We start from the raw sequence: 12,140 nt of genomic DNA on the forward strand, positions 1-12,140 counted from the left end.
ATGTACACAAAAGAAAGAGAGATCCGGAAGCCTCGACGCCTTGCCCATGCTTACACTAAATAGGCTTAGGTTCACCCTATTGTCGTAAATCATAAAGAGCAAAAGGCTACATATGTTCAAGAATAATTTCACACGCAAGAGAGCCCAAAATGCAAAACGAGAAGAGAGTGAAAATGAAAATGAACTTGGTCAGATCAGATCAGATCCATAAGATGAAATTATGGAATGCGGAACGAAAGGGTTGGGATATCAAGCAGGAAAACAAAAGTCTCGTGCATGTCCCACCTGGGTATCATGGGCTAGCATGTCTCTCTAGAGAGACAGAAGAATCGAAGCATAAAATATTTCAGTAAAAAATGGGTAATAGTTGTAAAAGTTCACGCGGTTTGCGGAGTATTGAAAGAGATGTCGCCGGTTTGGTAATAGTTTGGTAGTGAATTATGTTAGTCCAAACAATCGCTTCGTGTTCTCATAAACCACGTAACTGATGGAAACGGCCGGTGCAACTTTGAGAAGATTGGGAGTGAGTCCCTTGTAGAATCCGCGGGGTCCTTCGGATGCCAGGGTTTTGCGAGCGACATCTCCAATGCCTGTGTAGGTGACCGGATGTAAAACAGTGCCCTGAGCCTGCAATCGAGTGCGGATCACATTCATGGGGTAGACAACAGATGCACTCATACCACCACTCAATGCACCAATAGCTCCGGTGGCATAGTTGTTGAGGGGAACATCATTTTCATGGCAGTTGAGCTTGCGTGCTTCTCGGGCGATGAAAGCACGTTTGAGGTACTCAAATGTACTCAAATCAATCGCGGCGTAAGGGAACATGCCCACAAGACCGAGAGGCAGTCCACGGAAAAAGCCACAAAAGCCAGTTGCGTTCCATACCTTTCTGGCCGTCTCGGCGATAAGCTTGTTTCCTGTCAAACCACCAGCGACGGTTTCACACTGCATGCGAAATTTCAAAGTATCTAGTGGGTAGACAAAGCATTGAGCGACCATACCACCGATGCCACCTGCCAAAAATTGTGAAGTCGGGAGAAGTCGTTTGGTGTCGTTGTGTCCTTCAAGACGGGCAAATGCTCTTTTCGCCGACTCGTATGCTCCGAATTTGATTGCAGACTCAGGCATTACTTTGCAGACATTCAATCCATTACCGGCGAAAAGACTCTTGATACCACCAGCTTTCCACAATTCTTTCAGCGCAATTACCAACGATTTGGTTGCAACGAGTGGGTAGCCATCCTTCGCCGCATGGGCAGCCGTTCGTTTGTAGCCGGTTTGAGCGATTAGGTAGACTTTCAGACGATCAAGTGGAGCAGTGGCTGTGCGAGATACGACACCTGCGATGCCGCCGGCGGCGAAGTAGCCTAGTTGCGGCGAATTATCAGCCAATTTCCGAGCATAAGACCGTATCGACATCCAAAGAGCGAGAGTTTTCGGGATCGGGATCCATTCCACATCGAACTCAGCGTCACACACGGTCATGTCACTCCGGCAAGTCGAAGATGACATTGAAACGTTGTTATGCGCAAAGGCCGAGGGAAAAAGAATTTGGGGGGAGAAGGTGTTATAAAGTAATCTTTCAATAATAAGGAGAAAATGAATGAGGAGGGAAGAATGAGTACCTAGGTCGTGTAGATCGTTGATTTGAACATCGCCTTCAGGGTTGAGATTGCCAGTGGCCGAGTAGTATGAGAGCAGGGCATGGAAGTCGGTGGGCGATTGCAAGGGCAGGAAAAGGAGGAAGTCCCTAAATTATGTGTCAGTTAGTCTTGAAGCTTCGATTATTTACATAACTTAGGAAAGTGCATTAATACCTCCACTCGTTGTAAGAGATGGCCCCGTCATTGTTTTTGTCAACCTCAGCAAAAAATTTGTCTAAATTCGCGTTCGATACCGTCACTCCAGACTGAGCAAATGCACTTCGCAGCTCGGACTTGTCGATTTCGCCATTTTTGTCGTGATCAATCGCATGGAACATCTGGCATAGGTCAGACTCGGTCCGGTTGATGAATGAGCGGAATTCTATAGATGGGAATTTTAGTAATGGACTAGATCGGAGGATGCGCCAAGCTCGAGGGTATTATCAAAAATTTACCAGAAAAGTCGATTTTTCCGTCGCGATTGGTGTCAACCTGACAAAGAATGTTCTGCAGCATTTCATCCGCGTTTTTGAGGGCTGCGACCGAGTCAGTCGGAAGAGTTCGCCATGGGACTGGGATCAGCAAACTCACGATGATCAATCTTTTTCAAGCCTTTCTTAAGACCGGCCGCATCGATATGGCCTTCTTTACGCGAGTCCAAGGAGCCCCAGAGGCGGGCAACTCGCTCTTCACGTTCATCACTAGTTTCGGCGGGTGCCATGTTGAAAAAAGTTGGCGATCACGGACCCGGCATAGTTTGGGGTGCTAGAGTATTCAAATGTGATATAATACGCTAGTAGGGCGTTCACGCTTTCAAAATAAAGCTTGATGTGAGGAGGAAGTAAACCGGGGAGATCTTTGCCTTGATGACGAACACGAGACCAGGGCTTGGCCCTATACCCTTTTGGGCCTTTTTCAACTTCCATAACAACTGACGTACACTGCTCTACTTCCACCTTCTACATTCCATCTTTCACCTTCCACTCCTTTTCTCTGAATTACCCTCTTCCCGGCTTCAAAGACGCTCTTGCTTGCCCGAACACTCGAGTTCTAAGTATCATGAAACGCCCGGAAATTTCCAGCAAGCTCTTATCCGATCTCAGTAGTCATAATTCATGAATATCTCAACACTTTCATGGACTCAAAGCGGGCTTAGTTTATATCTCTCTACCAACTGGGCATGACATTGACTCAAGGATGTTCTGTACCTTGCATGTGTGCACTAGTTCTAATATTAGATCTCATTTTATCTCACTTACAACCTCACTTCCGATTTTGCCCAGGTGGAGGCCTATATATGGATAAAGAGTCTACAGACTGATACGTGGGCCCCGATTCTGAGGTCTGGAGTACAAAAAAAAAACAGACTGGACTACTTCCCACTCTTCTTTTCTTCCTTTCACATAGACCTTGCAATCCAGATGATTATCGACCATCTGATGATCAAGCGAAGCTGTTATATTATAACCCCTTTTTTTTTATTAGTCATGAAGCCCAGCAGGTAATCTTCAAAACGCGCTGCATCAAGGAAAGCAGAAATCGGATGCCCTCTTTACCTCACGCCGTGCGCAGAGCACTTCGCTGGGAATGTCCCTCTTCCCTCTATGTAGAGACTGAATTCTCCCAAACGTATTATAAGAGTGTCGAAGAAATGCGGAGAGAACCCAGATTGCAAGAGCTCTTACCATCGTAAGTACTCCCGGAGTAAACTGGGAACTACTGTTCGGTTGGAAATCTGGCGATAAGAGGCAGCAGGGGTTGCTCACTGCGTCGCAGCACACCATATATTCCCAATCCCCGACCCTCAATTTGCTGCGAGAGAAGGACCGTATCGATATGACCACTGATCGCCCCCAGTTAGTTTTGAAAGATATTCTTATTTTGTATCTTTAGACTCCAAAATGGGAACCCAACCCTTTCCTTCTTCAATTTTCATGTCGGACGTATTCAATTGGACGTGCCAATTGTCATTCAGAACAACTTTCCCTCAATGTACCTAGATGGATGCCAAATTAACTCTTGGAACTGCTGAACTCCCGTAGCCACATTTAAACATCTAAAACCAACTCCGATTCGAAGTTCCTAGGCCATATCGAAGGACTAACACACATAAACCTTGCGCAGGTTGAACCTTCCAAGGTTGGAAGTCTATAATAGCACATCAACATCCACACCTTCGGTACACTAGGTACATTGAAAATGATACAACATATGTAAATCACAACTCCCTTGCGTACACAATAAGTAACTCTTGGAAGCCCCCACTAGCGTATCCAATAGTCAGCTTATACGAAGATCAGACGGGAAACCCAAATGCATACATAACACTTAAGTAAGCGTGGATGGACTGCAGGATTCAAGGACCGAGTAACGGTGCCTGCACCTGTGGTCCGATCTCACATCAGGTGGTCATAACACTGCATAGCAAGTCAAATATACTTCCAAGACTCCCACCTAGTTGCAGTGAATTTCCAACCCACAGTCTCATGAAGGAGCGGTGAAGAAAGAAGTAGAGTGTCTCAATTAATGCGTGTTCCGTACTCCGTGCCGTGCCTAGGTAACTACCTAGTTATATTTACGACTATTATTCCAAGGTTTAGTTATGAACACGCAATCCTTCTACTATATACATGATAAGAACATGCAAGTTGAGACCTAGGTAGTCCATACAAAGTGCAGGGGTATATGTTCCCGTAGGCGCCGATACTAAGTACTCAGGAACATGAAACCAATAGAATCCCCCCTGATGTGGCCACAACTGTGGAACCTGATGAAGTTTTGGGTCACGGAGATGTAACTCGAGTGCTTAGTAGTGTCCAGCGGCTATAATTGATATTATTTTTTTCCTAATGCGGACTCCACAAGGATGGGATTCCCAATTCGGGGGGAAGAAGATGGGGTCGTGACAGATCGGATCGAGGGGTATCCAATCATAACAGGAATCTCATACTAGCTGCAGAGAAAGCGTGGCGTGGCCTCGAGAAAGGAAAAGGTCCTTTGGCCGATGGGCGCAGTGGAAAGATTGAAGAATTTTTGGAAGGAGAATTGTCGATCATCGATCCATACCAAGTCCCCAGGTATTGGAGGGAATGTACTCCGTATAGCACATGACCTTTGCATCTCCCAACCCCCCAACCTCTCCACTCCTACTTCCGGAATGCCGTTTCTTTCTAGGTACATGGGAGAGGTACGAAGGAACGAAGGGAAGGAACGTAGGGAAGTGGCTGTTTAAAATTGGGAGATTGCTACAATTGTACGGAGAAGGGAGGAAAGTTGAGATCAAGGGTAAATACACGCCTTGGTAATCGGGCAGTAATACACGATACAAAACACATACACAATACAGAAGGCAAATTACCTTTCCCCTTTTCCACATGTAGTTAGTGGCATTTCTCGTAGACGTCACGGTTTTACTCGACCAGCATTTCAATAGTGGGCCAATTAAGCTCCATTAAAGGAATATTATTGGATGAAAAGAATATAAGTTTCGCCACCGAGTGTAGTACTTCGATGGCTATGGTTGGTGCGTGACCACTCGCTAGCGCCAGTGAGTCCACTTCCTCACGGTAACACAGCCAATACTTGAAACTTCATTTCTTACCATTTCATTACTCCCTTCTAGGGCTTTAAAAACAGTGACTATGGTATTTCTGACAATACATTACAATTCTTCTTCCATCAGCCCCAAATCACCCCTCTTTTTCTCTCCTTCTCTTCTTCCCACAACCTTCAATTCTCTTTTATTGTTCCCCAACTGCAAACTTGTCGACTTTTTATCTTATTTTCCTTTCTACTCTTTTCTCCATATCATCTCCCTTCTTGGCTGGTCCTATTTCATAGTCACGATGTCTGCCTTTATGTATACCCACCACCACCACCAGCAACAACAACAACACCCTCACCATGGTGCCCATTTGGCTTCACATAATCACCATGGTCGGTCTCGTCGGGCCCCGAAAATGGCTGCTCAGAATCCTCAGCGTCAATTCCGGGGTGTCAAGAGCATGCGAGAGCTCGCCGAGGCTCCCGCTGTGACAGCTTTCCGTGCGAGATTCGAAGCCGGCCGATCTTTCGATCTGGATGATGACTTGGAGTTCTGCCCCAATCTCCTAACTGAGGACGATGTATGTCTTGACATGGCGATATATCCCCTATCACCAGAAATAGCACCCCTCTCTTTACTAGAAATTCAAAGATAGATAAGATAGATCCATTTACTAACACCATCCCTGAAGCTTCATTCCATTCACTCCGCCTCGTCCGATAGATCTTCGCTATCTAGCGGATCACCGAACACTTCGCCTTTGCAGCACCAGATTCAGCCTGTGCAACAGGTCACTCCTTCAATCTCTCTTTCTCCCGCCTCTGCCAATGCTTATGTCCACGCGGGCATTTCTGGTAACCCTAATCAACTCAACTACGGGCAACAGTCTTCTGCCAATCGGACCCGCAAAGTCATTCCTATCATTAATCCTAATACTGGGATGACTTTAGCCAGCCCACCCTCTTCCATTTCTCCCGCCATGATGCAGACTGTCCAGCGCCGCTGGTGAGGGCTTTGATCGGTTCCCCAAAAATACGCGGCGCTTGCGCTCCTTCTCCGCCCTAGCGGCATGTTCTATGCACGTCACACGAGTCTATCTGCATCATCGGAGTCTTAATTTCTTGGTCTTATAATTTCTTCTCTCGCATTCTTGTCTGATACGACTACATTGCATTTTCGATATGATCCACATCCGGAAAAAAAAATCCTCTTGCTCTACAAACCGTCAACTTCAATATCCTCCTCAAAAAATCCGAAAATTTCGAAAATCCGGCTTTTGTACATACTACACTCGCCATTTGCCCGATCTATGACCTCTTTCGCCATACATCTAGATTCCTTACGATGTGCTTTTCTCACTTTGCTGCGAGCGACGGAGCCTGCGATTTGATTCCCTACCTCTACTACCTTTCCCTTATTAACTTTCTCTTTCCCTCTCCCTTTTCTTTCTCTTTTTTCTCCAACGATACCTACGTCTCTCGGAGAGAGACTTCTCTTTGGCCTCTGTTTCTTTCGGTTGGACTACCGATGATGTATAGAACGTGTGCTGTGACTTGTTACTTGACGTGCATGTCCATGTGGACCGGAGTTGATTTCTTTATTTTTTGGGGACGGAAGGGGCGTTGCTTGCAATGCAGGTAATTACCGGGGCCCTTCTTACCTAAGTTGTGACTTACTTGAATGATTTTCTTTCCAGCTTTTTGCCTGGAATTTGCTTTGCTTTATTGGGGTTTTGTCGTTGGGTGGAACGGATATCACATATTTTCAAGGAACTAGAGGCGGAAACGACACACGTCTGCATTGCTTGGGCACTGTTGAAATACCTGGGGTTTTGTTATTATTGCTTTTACTTTTGTTTGCACCTGTCTTCTGGTTCCTGTATATCGGCTTTGGAGATGGTTGACAAGCGATGCTCATTACTTCTGGTGGGATGCGGAGTTGTTTTCTGTGAAATCGATATCCCGGGGGTACGATACACCATATGCGCTGAAAATGGATTTTATTATTCTGTTGTCGATTAACTGAGATCTATTCACCCATTCTTTCTACTCTTCTGCTCACTTTCTACTTTCGACTTTTTTCTTGGACTACGTTCATCTTTGTTTCAATTTCGTTAATGACTTATTGGGAGCCATCTTTTGACAAAAGCTGTGCATGCTCATTATTTTGCTTTTCATGTATATGACATTCTATTGACATTCCTTATGTTCATGAAGTTTATTTTCATACGATGCGCTTGAAGAATCGACGTGACATGATTTCTACACGAATTTCCAGTACATTCTTGATCTTGAGTCTATCTCAGCCTGGATCCCTGTCCAGGCTGTATGTTGCAACTCACCTATGAAGGGAGAATAGACCCTTTTGAGTCCCTACATTGCTCATCGTTTCCCTGCTGTACATCTCATGATGTCATGACATATGTTCACTGTAGATACCCGAGCGTGGAGAAGTTGGCCATGTCGATCACGATCGCAACCGTGGAAATGCGATCATTGAGTGTCCGTGACGTCAGCAGTATATTGTGTAATATCAACGTAGGAAGTTACATTCATCTTCAATTCTTCTCTCACAAAACCCATCAATCTGACAACATCGAGAAACAACCTCATATTCATAGCTAGCAATTCCTCAAGGTTGCCTTGTTCCTCCAATTGCACATCTCCGTTCATAATGTCTTTCCTCCCTTCCATTCGCACTGGTTCCTGTCGCCTTGCACAGTCCAGCTATGTCATCCGCTCAGCTTCTACATTCCACACTACATCAGCTCAGAGAAGCCTGAAGGCCGGGGAAAGTGATAAGAGTAAGTTGTACCAACTATCATATTGAGTCGTGATATCCGAGATGTTGGAAGCTAACAGCTTTACGCAGGTAAAGATGCTCAGTTGAAAAAGGCTAAGGAAGGCAAGGCTCAATGGAACGATACTCTGGCTAGTGATAGTGAAGCTGAGGTATGTGAATTTGATTGTGAAATGAAGGTGATATCTGAAGCTAATAAATGATTCCTTGCTCTATAGATCAAGGCTGATCGTGGAGAACACGGTACTACTGATAAGGCCTTCCAACAGACTGAGAAGAAGATCAAGAAGCAAAAGTGAGACTTTCATGGATGAACTATGAATGAAGTACATGGAAGACCTAGTTCTAGATATCAGTTCCAATGGTGTGGGCTGCTTCATTAGTACGAATACAAGCTCATGTACCTGCATGAACATAACTTAATGATAACATCCGAGAACAAAGTACCGAGGCATATATTATTTTCTTATTCTTGGTCTGAAAAGGAGCTTTGTAGAGGGAATAATCATGAATGTACACGCTAGATATAACGATGGGAACGCAAAGTATTGAATCCTTGGACAGACACCCTGAAACCACTATAAAACAGAAAAGACCGATCCCATTAAACCAAAGACTCCCGCTCGCGACAATCACAATCCTAGTAGCGTATACAACACCGCAACTAAAGCTGCGATCTATTTCAAAATCACGATTAAGATCACAAGAATAATAATCAATCCAATAATAGTCATCATACTCCAATTCTCACCAGCCTTGCGACTGAACCGGTCCAGTCGCCGCCTAGCAGTAGTCAAACGACCAGCGTGACGCTCAACATCGTCGTCCATACCGTCCAGTAACGCAACATGTCCATCAAGTTCATCTCCAATCTGAATACTCAGTTGATGCTGGCGTCCGATCGACTCCCCAAGCCGATCTAGATGATCATCCTGTTCGCGCATGACCTGGCTGTGATGATCGTGAATTTGCTCGTTGGACATATTGGACTGGTCTACCGGTGGAGGTGACGGCTCATCACGGTACGGTCGGAAAAGATTTTGACGACTGCGTTCTTCTTCTTCATCAATCTCTTCTTGTACAGCGGTGGCGGCGGCGGATCTATCCATGAACCGCACTGATTTGGACGAAGGATGTTGTGGAACGGGTTGTTTGAGATCGGGCGATGTGTTCGATGTCAGATCCTGGCTGTAGTCATCGCCGTAGAATTGAGCTGAAAGTTCCCTTAGCTGCTCCTGCAGGGGGATGAGTTGGTCCTTCACAGATGCGGCGCCTGCGCTGTCGTGGGAATCTGCTAACCGGGTCTGCTCGGCTTCTACGGCTCGGATACCTTCCTGTAGTGACTCAAGGGAACGAGATATCTCCCCATCTTGTGCGTTCGGCTCTAGGTCTAGAGATATAGCGCGTTGGCGTTCTAGAAGCGATAATTTGATGTGGTCGGCGAGCAGAAAGAGCTGGGATGGATTTGTCATGATGGTATCAGCCGATGTGTTGGGGCAATAAAATAGGTGATCAAATTCCGGAGGAACGGAAGATCAACGCAGGGGCATCCAAGTGGTTTTGACAAATAGTAATAAAGGGTTTGATTAGGGCGATTAGGGTAGGCAGATGCTGGATGAGAGTGGTGAGAGGTTAGGCAACCTTGCAACAACCAACTGCCGCAGGTCTGTCGTTTCCGGCTTAGCCTCTTCTTCGTCCCCCGCAATCTTTCATTCCTCTATTTACTTTCCGATCTTCAATACTCCTTTTCTTCGGGATGTTTCCTCGGGCAAATCGCATCTGATTTAGAAACTACTCCATTATTACCCCGTGCCTTTGACTCGCCTTCGATATCTAAATTACGACTTTCCATCTACCTGCAGTCGGAGGCGCACTCCGCACCGATTTGGAGACGCGAACAATTCCAAAAACCCATGCATCGGGAATAGGTGACGTTTCTAATGGGCTTTCCTTAAGACGCTACATACCCGCGCATCATGGATATCGAAGAGTTCCTGGCCATGACGGCTGAGTACGATACCGAGTCTGATAATGAGCTCATCGATCTCCGCTCCCTGGATTTTGTTTCCAGCTACGACCCTCACATTGAGTGTCCGATCTGTCACTGCCCTTTCGTCCAGCCAGTGCGAATACAATGCGATCACATTTTCTGCGAAAGTTGCTTGCGATCGGCCATCACCACGTTCCGGTCGACCGACTCGGACGAATTCCCGTGTCCCTCTTGCCGCACCCCCTCCACCCAAATCTCGACAAATATACCCCGTCTTCTGATCAACATGTGCGACGATATTCGCGTTCGATGCCCCTTTGTCACAAACGGCTGTGAGGAGCTTGTTCCGCGTGGTCACCTCCAGTCTCATGTAGAGAAATACTGCATATACCGGCTTGTGCCATGTGCGGATGACACTTGCCTGCTTACGGCTCGATATATGGATGTGGAGCAAGCAGATGGATGCATTCATCACTTCCTGAAATGCCCTCGCTGCTCTGCATATGTTATGGAACAAGACTTTCAGGTAAATCTTTCTATCCTCTAGTGCGATGGCCATACTGATTTTGTATTCGTGCTAGAATCATGACAGGGAGCTCTGTCCGAGCAGGGAAACTACTTGCGACTGTGGATCAAAAATGCCACTGTCAGAGCTAAAGGACCATGTTACAACTTGTCCCGAAGTTGTAACTCCTTGTGCTGCATCCGTCTGCGGGTGTTTGTTCAAAACTCGACGAGCAGTGATCGAAGCACACGAAACAGTCTGCCCGCTTGCGAAGATGGTCCCATTCTTCGAAGCTCAAAACAACCGGATAAGTTCTCTAGAATTGAACATGCGCCACCTTCAAGAGCGAAATGAAATTTTACAAGATGGCATGTCCAACGTCCAATCCAAGTTGATTGAGTCCTCACGCATTACAAGTCAACATAACGGAAGAAGCTCCACCGGCGAGAGTGAAAACAATCACAATCAACAAGGTGCAGAGTACAATGCAGAGGAAGTTTCAGATCCAAGCAGCTCTTCGAGTCTACCGCCAAACCCCACGACATACCTCCTCTCCCTCCATGAGTCCCTGCGTGAAGATGTCAATCAGATTGGGCATGCCCTGAAAGACTTAGATACTCGCGCAAGTATGAGTATTATGACTGAGTGTATGCGGCTCCACGAGGATATGGCTCACACCAACGCAGCTCTCAATAGTGTTCGTATGCAGGTACAATGGCTCATGAGCCCCCGAATCCCTCAACCCATTAATACAGCTAGCACTCAGGGTATTGAAGGAGCCCGGTCACGTTTTACCTCGTCAACTTCTGGTCACAACAGCGCTGGTCCGTCTCAAGGATCTCTTCGGCCTAGGAGACCTAGCGATAGCGGACGTGAGGGAACGAAACTGTAAGGGTGTCCCATGAAATTTTATGAATTATTTGTATTTTTTTCGGCTGGTTGGGATACGGGTTACTGGGTATAGGTTGTATGAAGACTTTATGTTTAGGTTCGGGAGTCTTTCTGGTGGGATAGACAGGTCAAGGGTCCATAGCTTCATGTGCTAGCTAGCATATCATAACTAATTCCAATACGACCATTTATTCCAAGGTTTCTGCATTAATATGCAAGCCTTTGTACTGAAGTCATTAACATAAGACTCAGGATCTCAACCCTACTCCATAGTATCCGTTTGTATCCACTCTATTTCATAAAATTTACTGCATCCATGGAAATAGCCTGAAATCTTTCTGAATCCTTTGCTGGGCTGTCGTTCCAACCTTGGAAAGTGTCTCAATATCCTACTGTTGGAATATGGAACAAAGCAGTCATATGATCAAATTGTTACTTTATAATAGATAGCAAGCTAAGAATGAAACTCAGACTTTACAACCACTTCAAGAAGACACACAGATATCATAGGGGCGTAAAGCGTTACCTGTGATAGGTATCAGAAGTGGGCGTTAGCCTCTCACCAACCTTGCTATACCCACCGGTGTACCAACACCTACTTTGGGGCTGAATTCCTTCGAAATCCTTTATAGGGCTGTAGTTCCAACCTTGGAAGTTTTCTAAATACTTCATGCTGACCAGATGATCAAAAGAAAATTGAGGAAATCCCCATCCAGTCAAAAGTACTCTATTCTCCACCTGGACAGGACTATTTCCACCAGTTCA

The 12,140-nt window shown here is 45.9% G+C and overlaps 7 protein-coding genes across 7 annotated transcripts; 4 read left to right on the top strand and 3 right to left on the bottom strand.

The window, feature by feature from the left end:
- Positions 1-438: 438 nt before the first annotated feature.
- Positions 439-2,367, bottom strand: N7495_005420 (calcium-binding mitochondrial carrier protein; the record flags this gene model as incomplete). Its single annotated transcript, XM_057208071.1, has 4 exons — positions 439-1,753; positions 1,821-2,028; positions 2,102-2,182; positions 2,238-2,367. The coding sequence occupies 4 exons, from the start codon at positions 2,365-2,367 to the stop codon at positions 439-441; spliced, it is 1,734 nt and encodes a 577-aa protein (XP_057061845.1).
- N7495_005421 (uncharacterized protein) lies at positions 2,348-2,572 on the bottom strand (the record flags this gene model as incomplete). The annotated part of the gene is made up of 1 exon (XM_057208072.1): positions 2,348-2,572. The coding sequence occupies one exon, from the start codon at positions 2,570-2,572 to the stop codon at positions 2,348-2,350; it is 225 nt and encodes a 74-aa protein (XP_057061846.1).
- A 2,919-nt stretch (positions 2,573-5,491) lies between these two features.
- Positions 5,492-6,199, top strand: N7495_005422 (DUF4452 domain-containing protein; the record flags this gene model as incomplete). Its single annotated transcript, XM_057208073.1, has 2 exons — positions 5,492-5,770; positions 5,882-6,199. The coding sequence occupies 2 exons, from the start codon at positions 5,492-5,494 to the stop codon at positions 6,197-6,199; spliced, it is 597 nt and encodes a 198-aa protein (XP_057061847.1).
- Positions 6,200-7,863: 1,664 nt separating this feature from the next.
- On the top strand, positions 7,864-8,288 carry N7495_005423 (uncharacterized protein; the record flags this gene model as incomplete). The annotated part of the gene is made up of 3 exons (XM_057208074.1): positions 7,864-7,993; positions 8,062-8,141; positions 8,208-8,288. The coding sequence occupies 3 exons, from the start codon at positions 7,864-7,866 to the stop codon at positions 8,286-8,288; spliced, it is 291 nt and encodes a 96-aa protein (XP_057061848.1).
- A 378-nt stretch (positions 8,289-8,666) lies between these two features.
- Positions 8,667-9,461, bottom strand: N7495_005424 (syntaxin family protein; the record flags this gene model as incomplete). Its single annotated transcript, XM_057208075.1, has 1 exon — positions 8,667-9,461. The coding sequence occupies one exon, from the start codon at positions 9,459-9,461 to the stop codon at positions 8,667-8,669; it is 795 nt and encodes a 264-aa protein (XP_057061849.1).
- Positions 9,462-9,965: 504 nt separating this feature from the next.
- On the top strand, positions 9,966-10,526 carry N7495_005425 (Zinc finger RING-type; the record flags this gene model as incomplete). Its single annotated transcript, XM_057208076.1, has 1 exon — positions 9,966-10,526. One exon carries the CDS (start codon positions 9,966-9,968, stop codon positions 10,524-10,526), a length of 561 nt encoding a protein of 186 aa, XP_057061850.1.
- A 91-nt stretch (positions 10,527-10,617) lies between these two features.
- Positions 10,618-11,376, top strand: N7495_005426 (uncharacterized protein; the record flags this gene model as incomplete). The annotated part of the gene is made up of 1 exon (XM_057208077.1): positions 10,618-11,376. The coding sequence occupies one exon, from the start codon at positions 10,618-10,620 to the stop codon at positions 11,374-11,376; it is 759 nt and encodes a 252-aa protein (XP_057061851.1).
- Between the last annotated feature and the right edge of the window lie 764 nt (positions 11,377-12,140).

Source organism: Penicillium taxi, assembly GCF_028828555.1.
Source record: "Penicillium taxi strain IBT 34144 chromosome Unknown utg000004l_segment0_segment0, whole genome shotgun sequence".
Taxonomy (NCBI): Eukaryota; Fungi; Ascomycota; class Eurotiomycetes; order Eurotiales; family Aspergillaceae; genus Penicillium; species Penicillium taxi.